We start from the raw sequence: 19,498 nt of genomic DNA, 5'->3' as shown, positions 1-19,498 counted from the left end.
CTGTCATCACCATGGTTACCACTTCGACCGCTGCAGAAACTTCAATGCATTTAAAATTTAGAAGTGGCTGGTTGAATGTAGCTTCTGTGTAGGCTATCGTGTTATTTGATCAGTAAAATACCTTCATTACTGACAAGATATTTAATGTGGAAAACAGCGACGTTACGATCACTCAACCGAGAAATGTAGTTAAACTAGTCACGCCGCTACCCAACACTGTATTGAAGCAAAGTCAGCAAAACTGACTGGGGGGTACATTATCGGATGATTAAACATGCTACTCTTTTGCTGGCAAATGATATAAATAAAGGAAATCAACAAGATATTAATGCACGATAATGCATATTTTTATTAAATCGGAATAATGTGGTTATATTCAGAGGGTTATATTGGCTGGATCTGATTTTTGTGGGGGGTCATGACCCCCGTATCTTTCGTGCGAATGATGCGCTTGGCGATGTCTCTGCTGGAGTTCACCAGTGTGTTCATTTGCATTCTGAACCAAGACCTTCCATGGATTAAAACCTCATTTTTCATTTCTGGTCATGTGCTCTCCCAAACTGTCCGTGGTGACAGCCGTTATCACATGCATTCATACAGGGCGGTCTGCACCACTTTTGCACCTGTTAAAAATTGCACAAGCAATGATAGTAGATCACCCGCAACATGCCCACTAACAGTACGTGCAGTTTGCTTAAAACGGGTCCAGTATGTTTTGTTTGGGAATCAGCTGCCTCATGATGGCATCCCAACAAGAATGTCAGTATGTGTAAATCTCAGAAAATGACTATGGAGAGTTCCTCTTAGAATACACCACTAATTTTACCACCTTCTCCTCAATTTCTCTTGAAGACAAATACCCAAAGACGCCTCCGCAACTTGCCTGTTTTTCCTCACATTTTTAAATGTCTCCCTTTATTAGCAAGCGCAGCTCGCCTGCGTGAAACTCAGGCTTTTCACTGTATATTTCCTTCAAGGTGGCCAATAAAACATTATGTAACAAATGAATCTTAAGCAAGGTGAACATTTTGTTGACTTTTCCAAATCAATAATTGCTACGGAAAAAGAAGCACATACAGTCCCATCAAAGCAAGGAGCCGATGTACCAGGCCTCATACACAGTGCAATATTGGTAAAAATGTGGGTGTCTGTCAGGCTACTTCAGCATCTGTTTCTTCCCTTGCTGTTCTGTGAGGCCGAAAACATTACGGCGGAGGGCTGTTTGAAGACAGCGGAAGAAAACTCAGTTAGAAAGAGCAAGAAAGGGGGAGCAAGTGGGAATAGAAACGCTGTAGCTCAGGGGGACAAGTTTTTGTTCGGAGCGCTTAGATACAAGCCTCTGCCGAAGGAGAATGAAAGTAAGCTATCAAACAACCCAGAAGTGATGGGAGAGAAGACAAGAGAGGTGAGAGGAAGAGAAAATGAGAGAGACAGGGAAATGTTCTCCTCTCCGGTGTGTTGATTTTTTTAAAACTTCTTTCCTTTCTGTGTTTCAGTCGAGTGAGCGACGACCTTGCTGGGTAGAGCACAGTGCTTCTCTCGCTTTTAAGTCCCACTCACTCACTCATTTCCCTTTGAGGATCAGCCAGAGGGATCAGCGGAGGAGAGGGAGTGATAGAAAACGAAGAGAGATGGCGAAAGAGGAGACAGGCTGCAGACGTGTAGAAAAAAAAAGGGAAGGAAGTGGTTTGGGGGGGTTGGAGAGATAAGACAGAAGAATCAACAGTTAAAAACAGGAAAAAATGGGTAAAAATCAAGGCAGACAGCGTAACACGAAAGGACAGATGGATGCTGGGGAAAAAAGGCAGGATGAATGGTCAGACAACAAAGATGCAAATAAACTCAAACATTTTGACACTGAATACATAAAGTTGCTGTGTTAACATCGTGGTTGAGAACGAGGCTCCAGCTGCCGGATTTGTAAAACCACAAAATAAGAACTGATTAAAAAAATGTTTCAAGCTGATTTGACGGGAATTTTAGCTTTATTTAACATATAAAGCAACTCGAGTTAATGCTCTATGTCGCTGTCTATCAAAACCCTGCTGGAAAAATACTGCAGACAAACACATTTTCCTCTTCAGCAGAGCCAATGTAGAGATAATGAGCATGCTACACAAGACTAAAAAGGGTCAGCACGGACATGTCAGGAAGCAAACAGGGCAACAGATTTGCATGAACACATGTATGTAAAAGGCGTATTAACTCACATTCCCATGTGAAATTAGGGAGCATCCATGATGAATAACGGAAAATGCAGTCATGCACAAACTTGTACACACATGCAATCATTTGTTTTTAAACAACAGTGAAGAAGCCGCCCCGGGTCATGAATTAACACACTCCCACACAGCTGACAAAAAGGTGCACAAAAGCATGTAGCTGGGTATATTCATAGAGGGCCTTGATATGCATATGTGCAAATGTCTTTAGATAAAGAGGCACCATTAGGCAGGAAGAGGAGGTTGGCAAATGAGAGTTTGGCTCTACGTGGTACTATGGAGCGTCTGCATTTGCACTGTTGCTTTCCTCATTTATCAAAACCCCCTGCTGCAGCGCCGTCAACCACCCTTTTTTCTGCTCCTGCGCCAGAGAGCTTCAGTTCAAACGCTGCGCCATACTGCCTTTAGCCTCCTTCTGTCTCATCTCCTCATGCAACTGGCAGAGGAGAGGCTCGAGCGCCACAGCAAAGAGCTCCTGTAACATGCATACAAACATGTATGATCCAAGTGCGAACAATGCTGTGCTTAATACATATTCACTAGCCACTTCATCAAGGACAGCTGCAAGCAAATACAAGGGTTGAAAATTGTAGTTTTACATATCGATAGTAAAGCAGAGTTTTATGCTTTTACCCAACATATACTGCAATGCAGATCTACACCATCAAATAGTATATACATAATATCTTGGAAGCCATGCTACATCATGGTTAATTACCATCTAATGGCTGTGGGTCATAAAGCCGTATAATATTTTGTATGTTTTCAAATATGTTAAACATTATGTTACTGTCGCTGTTGTGGGGTTAATCACATTATAGTGGACATGATGAGCATGTGTCTGTTCACTGAACTGCAAAAATTACGCTATACATTAGACAGTGGTCAGAGACAGAAGTGGGTCCATCTGATTTTGTAAAAGCAACCGAGGAGGAGCAGGACAACACAGAGGAGAGAAGGAGAGATAATGCAGTGGTGGTGTTTGGCGAACAAGGAGGGGCAGAGGTCTGTTAACCTGGTGTGACGGGGCGTGTGCTTGTAAATAAACATCAAGCTGAGATTATTCTGAGCACGAAAGCCACGACCGTGAGGCCCTGAGGTCAGAGTGGGCCCATACCTGGCTCTCTCTCACAAACACACACACCCACAACGAAAGAAAAACACCTGTTTTGAACATTGGTGCAACAAGCACATGACCACAAACATATAATGTGCATTATCAATGAAGAATACAACAATCAATTATTAATACAGACACAAAATCATAATGTAATGCAGAGGTTCCCAAAGTGTGTTGTGCTTGAGTTGTTGGGATTGGGAGGGCAAGGTAAGTAGCAACGAGGAGACGTGAAAATGGAGAGTAAAAACACCCCGGTGGCACCATTGATTAAGCTAGAGTGATATGCCTTTTTTGTAAGGAGTTTGCTTACCAACAAAGCAGCTCAAGCATAGCCACCACATCAACACAAAGCTCCAGTCACGAATGCAGCAACAGCTAAGATTAGCAGCTAAGACATTAGCAATTTAGCGAAACATAGTAAAGCTTACAATAAACAATGGATTTGGACACCACATGATTTTTAGATATCAATACATAATTAACTATTTATTCCCATGGGATAATTTGACTGCATAACTATAGTCTAGCTTTTTGCTTCCCAGCTGGTGTGCGCTAGAAGCAAAAGTAGAAGGCGTTCAAGGCACTTCTCAAGCTAATTAATGAAGCGTGAAGGTAGCAGACACAAAAGTTAACGATTGTTATTGGATTTCCAAAGTTCCTGTACTTCGGCGATATTATCTGTGTACCAAAAGTTGCGTGTGTATTTTGCAAACAGTCCATCAATAATGACTTCCAATGCAAATCATTTTACACGATGCAATTACAGCTACTCAATAAAACCACGATATTCCTGTCAGGTTTTTGTGACACATGCATACAGCATAAAGCAAAGAAAAACAATGAAAACATCGGAAAAATATTAAGCGCCCCCTTACACAATATCATAGGCTCACATTCCATATGAGCTTGCACATCCACCGCATGTGTACCCAAATGTACAGTGTTTGTCTTATCCAGATGTTTGCAGACACACAGTCACCTGTTAGGCTGAGATGCTGGCCGTGTGTCATCCATCTGCTCGCTCTGTTCAGGTTGATGTGTCCAAGTGGCGCACTTTGAATATGCTTCATGGCAGTCTGCGTATGCGGGTTTTTTCATGCGTTAAGTGAATGTAAATAATGTGATACTGGACATGGGTCACTTGAAATGTATGTACAGTCCCAGTAAGACGTTTACGCTCATCAAGGGGATGAATGTCATGTACATTTTGGGCCCTTAATGATTAATTTAAACCATTCTGAATTTGAACCATCATGGACCATGATAATACAAAGTATTCAATGATTATTAAAAACAATAATTAATCACACAATCTTTAATTTATTTTAAGAGTTACACCATAGGATGTCTGAGGTTTTTCAAATGACTATATATAGTCACCTAAACCATATAAGTGGTGCTGACGTTTCCAGATTCCCTCTTAACTTTGACAAGGCTAAGCCTTATTAACATGTCTTTAGTGATCATGACTGAATGTAGCAAGTAGTGTTTTGTTGGTAGCATAAAACGATTTGGTTGACAGCACTCATTGGTTTGACCAATTCTCAAAACGATAGGAAAATCCAAGGAACTCAAAGAATGTCTGAGAAAGAGAATTGTAGATTTAAACACACAAGAAATTGGTTAGGGTGTTACAGAAGCAAAGCAGGAGTCTGCTGGAACACCATGTGTTCCGGCGGTCCACGGTGAAGGGAGTTTTATATCACCATGGACTGTGAGGGCGTCATCCAAGATAGAAGCCTGTGCTCTGAAACAGTCAAGTTTGACTGGAATTTGCTGCTGTCCACACAGATAGGTCGAATGCCTTCTGAACAAGCCTTATATGGTCAGAGGAGACCAAGATTGAGCTATTTGGACTTAATTAAAATAAGCTTTCTTTCAAAATAAGCTTTCAAGCTTTCAAACCTAAGAAAACTGCACATGAATGGTGGTTCATGCTCTGGGGCTATTTTGCTACCAACTGCACTGGTGCACTTTACGAAATGGATGGAATCACAGAGGAGCACTACCTCCAAATTATTCAACTTCACATCAAATCAACAGCTACACAGCTGAAACCTCAACACAATATAGGCTCTTCCAATAAGCCAGGTCTAAAAAAGGAAACCAAACAACTTAAATAAACTATCAATTCTGCCAAGAAGATCCAGCCAGAGTTGGATGATAAAAGCTTATGGTCAAGGTGAAACCTGCTAAGGAATACTTAACCAACTATGGGGATATATATAATCTGGTGTGTGTGTGTGTATATATGTTGGATCCTCTAATCAATAATTTTGACCCTGTGCAAATTAGTGCAAATTCTGAATGAATTCAAACTCGTGCATCCAGTTCCTGTTTTTAAATCAGTGACGATGCACATTGTATAGTCATTCCACACTAAAAAAGGTTTCATATAGATTGATATGAGATTCATTCCCATGATAGGTGTATGTTAACTTCTGACCTTAACTGTATGAATGTAAATAGACAAAAAAAAATAAAAAATAGAAATTGGGCACTGCAGTGTAAATCCAGAGTAAGAAACCAAAAGACTGTCTGGATTGGGATGTGAAAGTGACAATGACACCTCAGATTTTCTAGCATATTCATGATAATGTTGTTTCCCTGAGCAGCTCCTTCAGCAGCAGACTGTTACACCCACGGTGTAAGAAGGAGAGGTTCCGCAGGTCCTTCATACCGACCGCTGTCAGGCTCTAAAACACCTGCACCACCTGAACCATGTTGTAGACACTATGCTTTCTTTACACTGTTCTCTTTACTTGTCTTGCTGCTGTAACAAGTAAATTTCCCCGCTGTGGGATAAATAAAGTACATACAATACAATACAATACAATAATCCCCCAACTATACTGCTAAAAAAAATTAAAGGAACACTTCGAAAACACATCAGATCTAAACTGGGGGAAAAATGATCTTGAATATCTTTCCTGATAATAAGTGGGTGATGTATTAGTAACAAAATGATGCCACATAATTTGATAGAAATGAAAATGATCACCCTGTAGAGGGGGGAAATCAAAGACACCCCAAAATGAAAGTGAAAAAATGATGCAGCAGACTGGTCCATTTAGCTAAAATGTCAGTAGTTTGTGTGGCCCCCACGTGCTTGTACGCATGCCTGACAACGTCGGGGCATGCTCCTAATGAGACTACGGTTGGTGTCCTGGGGGATCTCCTCCCAGATCTGGACCAGGGCATCAATGAGCTTCTGGACAGTCTGAGGAGCAACCTGGCGGCGCCGGATGGACCTAAACATCATGTCCCAGAGGTGTTCTATTGGGTTTAGGTCAAGTGAATGTGGGGGCCAGTCAATGGTATCAATTCCTTCATCCTCCAGGAACTACCTGCATACACTAGCCACATGAGGTCGGGCATTGTCATGGACCAGGAGGAACCCAGGTCCCACTGCACCAGCGTAGGTTGTGACAATGGGTCCAAGGACCCATTGTCCGGTCATGCTGAATGATGTTGCAAGCAGCATAACGTTCTCCACGGCATCTCCAGACCCTTTCACGTCTGTCGCATGTGCTCAGGTTGAACTTGCTCTCATCAGTGAAGAGCACAGGGCACCAGTGGTGTAGTTGCCAATTCTGGTGGTCTATGGCAAATGCCAGTCGAGCTCTACGGTGCTGGGCAGTGAGCACAGGGCCCACTACAGGACGTCGGGCCCTCAGGCCACCCTCATGGAGCCTGTTTCTGATTGTTTGGTCAGAAACATTCACACCAGTGGCCTGCTGAAGGTCATTTTGTAGGGCTCTGGCAGTTCTCATCCTGTTCCTCCTTGCACAAAGGAGCCGATACCGATCCTGCTGAGGCTTGAAGGACTTTCTACGGCCCTGTCCAGCTCTCCTGGAGTAACTACCTGTCTCCTGGAATCTCCTCCATGCGTCCAGGTACTGCAGTGATGCCCTGGTCCAGATCTGGGAGGAGATCCCCCAGACACCATCCGTAGTCTCATTAGGAACATGCCCCGACGTTGTCAGGCATGTGTACAAGCACGTGGGGGCCACACAAACTACTGAGAATCATTTTGAGTTGCTACAATGACATTTTAGCAAAATGGACCAGTGTGCTGCATCATTTTTTCACTTTCATTTTTGGGGTGTCTTTGATTTCCCCCCTCAATAGGGTGATCATTTTCATTTCTATCAAATTATGTGGCATAATTTTGTTACTAATACATCACCCACTTATTATCAGGAAAGATATTCAAGATCATTTTTCCCCCAGTTTAGATTTGATGTGTTTTCAAAGTGTTCCTTTAATTTTTTGGAGCAGTGTATGTTTATTATCTTTAAATCACTAAGAGGGGTCACCTCTGGCTGACCTACCTTCGTTCTCTGCTGCTCAAAATATGACCTAAATTATTAAATAAAATAACTGCTACAGTTAGGAAATTATGCATAAGCAATTTCAATGTGATGATTACCATGATCATATTGAGGTGCATTATCAAAATCAGATTTGTTGCAATCTATCGGGATCTTTGCGCCTAAAACTTTTTTTTAAACATTTCCTGTACAATAATAAGGACTAAGGATTGTATAATAATCAATTAATCAAGTAATTGATTATTAAGAATTATTTTGATTGTGTGGCTGCTCACTATTTGGGTCTTAAAGCAATTGAAACAAAGAGGAGTGTACTATTTGGCTGCAATGAACAGTGTGTGGTCTAAACAATAAGAAGCTGATACCAGCTATTGGAAGTTTAAGTACTTTACATCCATGCAGTGCCACCAGTGGCACAACTGCTCTGGCTTGGCTTTATTTATACTGTATATATTTGCTCTATGTGACACTGGCATATAAACATGACTCCAGAACATTAAGGAAGCATTCTTCCATTTAATTGAAATGATATTTACCATAAAACTATTAGGGTGGTGACCAGTGTACATTGCCATTCGCCCAATGATGATGATGGGATAGGCCCTAACTCACCAGTGACCCAGAACACAATCATCAGTAGAAAATGGATGGAATTAATCAATTAATTGATTAATGTTACCCATAGTCAATCAACTGAATTTTGTGAAATGGCCTTTCCTAAAAAAAAAAACTACAACAAATATTGATATCTGGTGAATGCAAATAATCAGCTGTTGCAAATGATGTACTCACTGTTCGATACTTGGGGAAAGGTAGAGTTTGGGGAAGACTTGAGTAGCCTCAGCATCCTCAAAGCTCACTGAGAGAAGGGCCACATCCTCTCCAGGGTCCAGTGCTGTGTCCTAGAGAAAGACAATGACAAAGGTTTCATTTCATAGTCCTATAGCCAGTACAGATGAGGGTTTGGGGCTGAGGCTGGTACTCCACACCTAAAAGACCAGAGGGCTGATTTTTTTTTAAAGCTTGTGTATACACAGAACAGAGAGCCACTGTAAAGACACTTAGGAGGTAGTGACAACTGGAGACTCAAATGGGAATGTGCTGAAGTGAATGAAGCCAGCCATCACAAAATCAGTCACATTATTTGTGTGCCTGTAAAATAAATTAAACACTTTTTTATGGTTTCTTAAGAGTGTGCATGCTGATGATATTTTGTACTGTAACGATTCGACTCCCATGTCAATTTTCAGATAAGACCACCAATTTATCCATCTAAATGTCATCATAATCGATTGTGGACAGACAACATTATATCAAATAGCATTATCATTCAAAGTGAAGTATGCAGACCAGATTGTTAATAACACCCAATGAACAATAACTCAAGAAATAATATAAATATTGCTTGATGCTCCTATTTTTCATGACCTAAACTCAAAGATCTAAGACTTTTTCTGTGTACACAAAAAGCCTCTCTTTCTCAAATATTGTTTACAAATCTGTCTACATCTGTGTGAACGAGCATTCTTATTTCATCCACGTCAAAAGGTATTATTTTATTTGAAATTCAATTTTATAACTGTATATTTTTTTACGGTTAGTATTGTACAGGTGTGCCTTAGGTTGGTTATACAGTAACAAAAGGCCACTCTGCAGTTTAACTGTATGGGGGGGTGGGGGGTGGGGGGGTCTGAAAATCAGTCAATATCTGGTGTGTCCAACATTTTCCTCAACTGCCGTATACTCCAAATTACAGTATCCCAAAAATGCCCAGTGGGTGAAATGTCCGATGCGTATGCTTGGGGGGGGGCCGTGCATTATCATGCTGCAACATGAGGTGTTGGTCGTGTATGAGTGGATCGAGTGGCCCATGGTGTTTGTGGGGTTATGGTATGGGCAGGTGTATGTTATGGTCAATGAACACAGGTGCATTTTATTGATGTATGATGACAGTTTATTTAGTAGCAATGTTCGCGTTTATACACATGATCAGCACAACTGATTATACTCGTGTTCTTCCTACGTGTCGACCTCACTTCACAATTTCTGTATCTTGTTTGTGCGTTTTGTTGTTGTTTTTTCATTTGCTGCTGTGATTCGTGGTGAGCTGCCATTGATCAACAGGCTCACTGACATGCATTTTCATTCAACATGTGCTTTGCATGGACTCTATAGTTGAAAGTGTGCATTTGGCATTTTCGGCCTTTGTTGTACGCACACGTTTAGGAATTGTACCACACTTTTACGAATGAGACCCCAGACCTTGATGACTAAATCATAAGAAAAACGACGAAAACGTAATATGAAGGTATAGAATTACTTTATATTTGCTGGCGACATTTGGCTTTGACAACAAAAGAGGCATATGAGACCCGAGAGAAACATAGTGGTTTATTTCTTCTTCAGGACATTCCAAATGGTTGTAGTGGCTAATGACTAATGTTTAAACAGTGGTTCTGATTGATATTCCATCTTCTCTCAGATTCATAATTGCTTGTTTTTCACTCACAAACAGGTCTCTGGTTTTCATGTTGTTTTCACATGTAAATGCTATCTAGACAGGCAAAAGCTACCATCCGTAATCTGAAACTAAGCATAGCTATTCAGTGCTATTTATTGATTGAATAAGCAATTCAACACACCTGGGCAACAAAACACACCGGTCAGTCACACATTCCAATAATGAAACAAAAAGCCCTGTCTTGTAAGTTGTGAATCCAATTCAGAAATAAATACCTGGAAATAAGCACAAATGTTGCTCACTGGTCTCATATTCTTCTTTTGATGGAAAGCCCAAACGTTTGCAGTTTACAGCAAAAATAAAGAAATTGGCCCTACTGTTCCACAACTTCTAGAGAGCACTGTATTAACATGTTGCACTGTTCTCAAGAGCATTAATGATGTTTCTGAATTGAAGTATACAATGCTATAAATGATTAATTATTTGGGAGTTGGAATAAGCTGTACAAAGGAAGAACCCTGCAGGCATGGCTAGATGGGTTTGGTATGGAAGAACTTGAACGGCCCCTACAAATGGCTTTTTGGATAATTGCAGCAGATCTTATAAGCGAGGCCCTCCGACATCAGTGACACATACTGAATGTGTACAAGAAGTGTGCAAGTCCCAAAATGTTATTGGCGGTAGAGAGGACAAGAGAACATCTGTTTTGTTTCATGCCACATTAGTTTCAACATCTGAAACATGAGGGTGAGCTGATGACTGGGAGCACCAATCAAATCATGTGTGAGATGGATACAGAGGCCACCCGGAGCTGCGTGCTGAAACCCTCATCTGCCTCTCAGAGGTTTGAGTTTCTCATTGTGCGATAGATTTCCTCGAGCATGGCCACTTCTAAGAGACTGTCATTAGTGCAGTTTCACATGAAACATTATGGGCTCTCACTCCCTCTCTCGACAAAGGCTCTGCAGCGTTAATCAAATGTCTTACAGATGGTTTGAACTCATCCATTTGTTAAAATCGCTGTTCTCCATGGTGAGAGGAAATCTCACCACCATACATGATGGACGGAGGCGCTGTGCAACCAGTTTGCAGCAAAGGAGCTCCTAACATGATCAAGCCCAAGAGCTAATTGGAAATATTTTTGTCTGCTGATCCCAAAACCAAACTAATCACTAGCTTGAGCAGCCAGATGAAAAAATCAGTTTAGTGAAATTTTAGTGTTCAAGTGTTGGAGTAGAATGGATTCCAAGTAATGTAATTTTATGCTCTTTTTTGATCTGTAAGATTATTAAAACAGCCAACTGTGGGGACCAAACGATGAAACGTTTAGCCACTTTTCAGAATGTAATACAGACTGTTAATATAGGTGTCATTAATATAATATAGGTGTCATTTATTATTTCTTTTAGTAATTCTATAATGACGGTATATTATTATTACAGTCAAAGATAATTTAGTTGAGAAGTTTCTGTGGGGTAAACGGATCCCATGATGTCTTAGTGATTGAAACAGAATTTCTTTTTTTCTTTTCTACTGTTTAAATTCTACAGTCATGAAAAAATGATTAGACCATCCTTGTTTCTTCAGTTTATTGATCCATTTAATGCCTGGTACAACTAAAGGTACATTTGTTTGGATAAATATAATGATGATAGCAAATATAGCTCATAAGAATTTAATTTAAGAGCTGATATCTATCAACTGTCATGGCTTACTTGATAATAACCAAAATCAAGTTTTTTACATAAATAGCTATAGCATTGTACTGCCAAAAAATATAACTCTTATGAGCTATATTTGCTATCATCATTATATTTGTCCAAACAAAGATACCTTTAATTGTATCAGGCATTAAAATGAATAAGAAATGACTATGTTGAAATGGCTGTTGTGGACTAGATCTTTTAAATAACAACAACAAATAAATTTGGGGCTAAAACATACATAGTAGAAGAGATACAGTGAAATATGGCAGGGTATGTGGCATCCAAAAGTGTCGCCTGATGGAATCAACTCACATCAATATAGTCTGCTTCAGTAAACAAGGGCTGCTCTGTGTCTCAGAGCAGTGCCGGCGGCTTCTGCCGCTGACAATATGGGACAGATAGGAACCGGCATGAAGATGTGGGGCTGCAGTGGGAGTGTAGTTTGGGAGGAGATTATTTTGCTCCAGTTTGTAGCTGTCAAGTCCCGTTCTTGTCTTTAAAGGTGATTTAATAGATGCTTTCTTTGGACTGGGACTGAGAACACAGACAGATGAGAACTAACAGGAAGGTGAGAGGGCCAGAGGAGAAACATGGGGCAGCTTGTACAGAGCCTTCATCCGGTCAAACCAAGGGCACTGTTGAGCGGAGAGCCTTTTAATGGAGTGATTCAGACTCATCCCGTTCCAGCGGACAGCAAAGAGCTGTCACAAGTCATATTGTATCAGTGAAACAAATAAGCAAAAACTAACCTTTAACTTTGAACTCTTGCAATTCCTACAATCACTTTAAGTCAAACATACTTACTTATATACATACAAACATACACACACATACACATTTAACGCCACATTTAAGCATGTAAATATACAACTACAATGTTATCAAGCTCATGAAAAATGGTGATACTTGCAACTAAGTGAAATATATGTGGGTGATAACATTCGTGATGAATTTCGACACCACATGATTATTACATTTCAATACATAACTAACTTAATGATCCTTTATTCACGTGGAGTAATATGGCCACATAACTGTAGCCTAGTTCAGGGGTCGGCAATCTTTGCTATCAAAGACTCATTTTGCCCCCCTCAAGAAAAGTAGTCTGGAACCGCAAAACACGATAGCTTATAAACTTTTAAAAGTTTAAATCTTGCTTAATTTGACCCCTTTCAACAGACAGACAGTTTCTTTTAGCTCGTCGGCTAACGCTGATTGACTTAAAGAAAAGCCTGCTCTTTTTTTTTTTTAGAATTTTTCCCATCATCCGCAATCCTTATGTGAGACATGAACATACGTTCTCTTTTCTGTGCATTCTAAAGATATAAAAACAGATAAAAGAGGCAGCTAAGAATGCACATAATGGGACACACCTATTCCGCCTATAAAGCCTGGTGAAAAAACCTCCAAAAACAGGCAATAACGCTCCATTTACATTTACATACTTACATAATGCGACCTGCATTAACCAAGCTACAGCGACATTGTTATTATTGTGATGAACATTGTTCCGCCAAAGAACTACTGGATGTTCCTGACATAATGACCCTATGCCACACCACACCGGCTAGCTAATAGCCAGCTAGCGACGAGCTCACAGCGTGTCAGCACTGCGCTCACAATGCCTCAGGACACTACCCAAAGGTAATGATACATATTGGAGCTGGTGTCACTGCTGCTGTGTTTTTTTTTTTTAGTTTGTAAAAGTTGCTTTTCTTTTCATGATGAACGCAACAGGAGCGCGGAAGACAGACAGCGCGTAGTTTCACACATTTCTCGCATTTGAGTTTGTGCGAAGTTTAAAGGTAGTGAAAAATATTTTTATATGCTCTGAATTCTAAGCACCACCACATTATTGAGCTACCGCTTATTCCTTGCTGACTAATTCTTCCACCACAGACGCTGTCGCTTCGACTGGAGCCGCCGAGCTTGTCAACCCCTGGCCTGGCTTCTTGCTTTGCAGCTGATGTGTGTTAGAAGCAAGGCCCTTCCGACGCTAATTAACGCGGGTGGCGGAGGACACAAAATGATCATTATTGGTTTTCCAAAGTTTCTGTGCTTCATCAATATTATCTATGTACCAGAGATTGTGTGCGTATTTTGCAAATGATACATCCATAATGATTTCCACTGAAAGCAATTTATAGGAAGCAATTACAGTTAATATCATAGCCCAGTCAATAAAATTTCCTCAATAATAACAATTACAACCACGGAATTTCCATTTCACACATGACTAACAATTTCAAAATGTATATATATTATAACATCCTTGTACTACTCCATGCCTTTGTTTCCAGCAGGCTAGACTACTGTAATGCCCTTCTTATCGGGCTCTCTAAACGAGATGTAAAACAGCTGCAGTACATCCAAAATGCTGCTGCTCGAGTCCTGACTAGAACCAGAAAACATGATTATATTCGTCCTGTGCTCAGGTCTCTGCACTGGCTTCCTGTCGCTCAGAGACTAGTCTTTAAAACAGCTCTGCTTTTACCCTTCTTTTAAGTAAAGCACTTTGGATGACCTTGTGTACGAATAGTGCTCTATAAATACACTCGCCCTGCGAAGATCTCCGCAGGTTCCAAGAACCTGTAAAACTTGATGGAGTCAAACTTTAAAGTTGAGGTACACTCAAAATGTGCTCATTTTTTGGTTCAATCAATCAATTATTTTTGTTCAATCATTGACATATCATAAAAAACATGTAAAAAGATAACTACAATGTTAAGTTCATGAAAAATAGTGGCAACCTTGCACCCAACAAAAAATACAGTGGTGTGAAAAAGTGTTTCACATGTTTGTCACACTTAACAGATCATCAAACAAATGTAAATATTAGTCAATGACAACACAACTGAACACAAAATGCAGTTTTTAATTGAAACTTTTTATTATAAAGGTAGAATAAAAATCCAAACCTACATGGTCCTGTGTGAAAAAGCGATTGCCCCCTAAACCGAATAACTGGTTGGGTATGTACTTTATGTATGTACTTTATTTATCCCACAGCGGGAAACAAGTAAATTTCCCCGCTGTGGGATAAATAAAGTACATACATACATACATACATACATAAACCGAATAACTGGTTGGGTCACCCTTTAGCAGCAACAACTGCAATCAAGCGTTTGTGATAACTTGCAATGAGTCTCTTACAGCGCTGTGGAGGAATTTTGGCCCACTCAGCTTTGCAGAATTGTTGTAATTCAGCCACATTGGAGGGTTTTCCAGCATGAACCCCCTTTTTAAGGTCATGCCACAGCATCTCAATATGATTCAGGTCAGGACTTTGACTAGGCCACTCCAAAGTCTTCATTTTGTTTTTCTTCAGCCATTCAGAGGTGGACTTGCTGGTGTGTTTTGGATCATTGTCCTGCTGCAGAACCCAAGTTGGTTTCAGCTTGAGGTCACCAACAGATGGCCGGACATTCTCCTTCAGGATTTTTTAGTAGACAGCAGAATCCATGGTTCCATTTATCACAGCAAGTCTTCCAGGTCCTGAAGCAGCAAAACAGCCCCAGACCATCACACTACCACCACCACCATATTTTACTGTTGGTATGGTGTTCTTTTTCTGAAAAGATTTTTGTTTTTTTACAGTTTTTTTTAAGCTTTTCCAAATGATATAATGGGACAGATACCTTCTAAAAAGTTCAACTTTTGTCTTGTCAGACCACAGAGTATTTTCCCAAAGGTCTTGGGGATCATCAAGATGTTTTCTGGCAAAATTGAGACGAGCCTCAATGTCCTTTTTGTAGAGCAGTGGTTTTCGTCTTCGAACTCTGTCATTCAGACCGTTTTTGCCCAGTGTCTTTCTTATGGTGGAGTCATGAACACTGACCTTAACTGAGGCAAGTGAGGCCTGGGGTCTCCTGGGAGGGTCTTTTGTGACCTCTCTTGAGTTAATTTTGGTTGGCTGGCCACTCCCAGGAAGGTTCACCACTGTTCCATGTTTTTGACATTTGTGGATAATGGCTCTCACTGTGGTTCGCTGGAGTCCCAAAGCTTGAGAAATGGCTAAACCTTAATAACCTTTTCCAGACTGACAGATCTCAATTAGTCAGTCAATTAGTTATGTTTTAACGGGGCAGGGCTGTATGCTTATGTAAAGAAGACTGGCATCAAGCCTCCCGTATGAGAGGTGCTGATCACATCACTGAAGTTTTTCAGGACAACAGAAACTAAATAATAATATATAACGAAACACGGGCATGTCCCTTCAATGTTATTTGAAAGCACACTTGCTTATGATTCTGCTACTGCAACGCTAATAATCTATACAGGACGTTTGTGAAAAGATAACCTATTGGGAACCAAAGCTGACCATTAAAGCAAATTTTAAACTGAAACAGTGGGGCCCTTTGGTAGTCTATAATGATCTAAAAGCACTAAAATGACTATTAATGTGTCTCTGTGTACAGATCTTAAGCCCTCTTAACAAAATACACTCGAGGGTAACTTCTGCGTGCTTATATAAAGAGTTAGCAGCAAACATTAAAAAAATACTAATGAAGAGACTCTCTTCATTGGGGAGTAATGAGCACTGAGCACTTGGACAGAGGATTGTGAGGGAAAAAAGAGGCCGTCCTGCAGGGGAGATGGTTGGATGTTAAATAAGTATTTACTACCTGCCCTTAGAGAATGTGACTCAACTGCTCAAGGGCTGGGTTTAAGAAAGCAGGGGAAGAGTGTGGAGGACTATGTGGACATCAAGGTTAGAGGGTGCCTGCCGGTCATACCCCTTCACGTGGGCCGCCACCCTACGTCTTTCATCCCCCGTTAGTCTTTCGGACACATGGCTGAACACACACACAAACGCACAGCTCCCTTTTCCCTGTGTCCGTTCTTGTGTCTCTAGATGCCCCGCCCTCTGGCATCTCTTGTGTCTCAAGTGACAGGATGGAGATGTGACAGCTGTCCTTATGCCAGACCAAGCCTGGCCAAAGTCACAACACACACAAGCACACTCATCTACAGAGGCAACACCGGGGCTCTACTGCAGGCCTAGAATGGAGGAGGTAAGGACACTCTGTCCGCCTTCTTCGCCCAACTTTAAATGTCATGCCCGATGTAATGGGGTAGTTTGACTGACAGAAGGGTTGTTGTGCAAGGACATGTCCAGCTTCTAGGCGATCTCTGTGTTCTCCAGTGCATATATGTATGGCAATCTTAAAAATATTGACATCAAAAGATCATATAATAAAATAGCCAGGAGTTAGATGCAAACATAAACTGTCTCTATAGTGTATCTGCTTTAAGATAGACTAGAAATAATTCGCTCATCATATGGACAAAGGTATAAGGTATAAAAAAACGAAGGCACCTGTCTGACCTACACAGTTATCAGTGTTTTGGTGCTTTGACATACAATTACGCAATCACCCAAAGGCAACAGGTTCAAGATCAAGGTGGCAGCTTCCAAAATGCCTTTATGTCTGACACAAAATGTTCTGATTGAGAGAAAGAGTTGAGTATCGCATTGCTGATGACGTTGTGGAGCTGCTGCTTGTGGGGAGGGGTGGCGTGACAAAGGTGTACTCCAGAGGCCATGACAGTCCACCTCAAAATACAAAACGTGTAAGCACATGCACAACACACCACAACCCAAATGGCATGCATGAAGAGGACCTAACATCCTCATCTAAAATATTTGTCTCTTCCTGTGCCTGTCCTCCTTGCCACCCACGCTTCCCGCTAACAAAGCCTCAGCTCCTGCTTTAACTCCACACTGAGGTGTGACAAGTTTGGTAGATGATTAACCAAGCTGCCCCACAGCTCCAACCAATGCCAATGATTAATTCTGTCATAAGGACAATGTACGAGGGATTATAGAAAAAGTATGCTCCACCTGGAATCATAATGTTAGAACAGGACCTAAACACACCTTATCACTGTTGCTGCAATCCGTCAATCCAAGTACAGTACTGTGTGGGGGGTGTGGTGATTAACAAAGAGAAAGAATAAGTCAGTGTTTGTGAATGTGGCTCTCCATTGACCAATATGTGATTATAAAATGGGTGACAAAAAAAGCACAACAAAATTCAAGAATTATTGCAATAACTGGGTAATACTGCAGGTATAATAATACTGTAGGAACCTCGGTTAGCGTATGCCCCAGGTAGTGTATGTTTTGGCTTAAGTGAAAAATGTACGCACGTATACACTATTTCGGCTGTTGGACAATATAGCATGCGTCTTGTTGTGTTATCTGTACACTACGTGAGTACAAATGCGCTCGTAACATGTCTTTATTACAAAACGTACTGTACTGTTAGCATGCTCTCAACTGGAAACCCGAACAGAAAGTCATGGTCGCCCAACTCCGTTGCCCGTCTATGATGTCATCACCAACAAGAAAGGTGTCTGCCTCGCAGCTGCCTTTGTCCACAATCAAGTCTTCAATCAAGGTAAAAGTGACATTAATTGTTCATTTATCCCTTTCATTTGTCATTTAAATTCATTTATATGCATTATATGCAGAATTCTTCTTTACAAAAAGTGTTTCATGTTAATATTTTTGAGTGTTTGCAACTGATTAATTGGATTTGCATTATTTCTTATGGGAAATATTTCATCTGTTAGAGTACGTTTCGGGTTGCGTCTGACCTTCTGGAACAGATTAATGACGTTACCCGAGGTTCCACTGTATTAAAACTTAAGCCACCTTGACACTTGTATGAATTTTGCCTGTGCATAGTCCCGCTAATTACTGTGGCAGTATGTGTCATTTAGATGGTACACCTGAAAGGTGTGAGACTGGTCTGCGCACTGGTTACATTCTGTTTACATATAGTTACTCATAAGGAAGGTAATTTGTGACCGAAACTTGTGCGCATTAGCACAAAATGTTTTTTTTATTTATAATAACCAAAATCACTTAAGTGCTTACATGAATAGCTATAGCATTGTACTGCCAAATAATTTAAGTCTTATGAGCCATTTTTGTTGTCATTGTTATATTGGTCCAAACAAAAGGTACCTTTAGTAGTATCAGGCATTACAATTAACATGGACGTAATCTTGTGGCTATAAAAACTCCAATAGCATGTGTTACTGTCCGGTCAGAGTTGCTTGCTAGAGGTTGTTTATATGCTGAAGTTACCGGTGTTTGCACTAAGCTGTTTTTTGTAGCCGGATGATGTTGCTTTAAGTGCGCTAACATGTTAGACGTGTTTTCTGCTGCATACCCGATATCCGTGGAACAATTTCGACAAACAACTTTGGATTTATCCACTTGCCTTTGTCCATCCGTAATTTCAACAGGGAAGCCAAAGTGTTCCCAAACAGGAAACCGTAGTGAGATGGGAGGGTATTCTAGCTCAGGCTTCTCGCTTGCATTTGCCATGATGCCATTTGTCACGCCTGTGAGCTACTAGCCTTGGTCCCCCTCAGTCAGTAGTGTCCGACACTCAGAAGCATCCGTGCGTGAACTCGCCCACGGGACTTTAGTTCCGCGTGAAGCGCTTACATCACTCTAGTAATAAATTAAATGAGAAAAATAGCGTAAATTATAACCGAAACGGTACGCAAGTGGACCAAACCGAACATGCAGAACCGAAACGGTTCAATACATCCATGTGAACTGTTACACCCCTAACAAACAATGTGGGTGAGGGAATGGCTGACTAGCAGACATCACTTTGGACATTATGATC

The 19,498-nt window shown here is 40.8% G+C and overlaps 1 protein-coding gene across 2 annotated transcripts in view; it reads right to left on the bottom strand.

Annotated features, from left to right (window-relative positions):
- babam2 (BRISC and BRCA1 A complex member 2) overlaps nt 1-19,498 on the bottom strand; it is an 81,559-nt gene that overhangs the window by 21,520 nt on the left and 40,541 nt on the right. For both annotated transcript variants that reach the window (XR_008573370.1, XM_054795902.1), the window contains exon 7: nt 8,469-8,578. Coding sequence is in view for 1 of the 2 variants with exons in the window: in XM_054795902.1 (XP_054651877.1) it covers nt 8,469-8,578 (110 nt within the window). In the remaining variant the exon portion in view is untranslated. The remainder of the gene's footprint in view (nt 1-8,468; nt 8,579-19,498) is intronic.

The sequence above is a fragment of the Dunckerocampus dactyliophorus genome, chromosome 13 (genome assembly GCF_027744805.1).
Source record: "Dunckerocampus dactyliophorus isolate RoL2022-P2 chromosome 13, RoL_Ddac_1.1, whole genome shotgun sequence".
NCBI classification, from domain to species: Eukaryota; Metazoa; Chordata; class Actinopteri; order Syngnathiformes; family Syngnathidae; genus Dunckerocampus; species Dunckerocampus dactyliophorus.
Note: the sequence above shows the minus strand (reverse complement) of the source record. Positions and strands in the feature narration are given on the sequence as shown.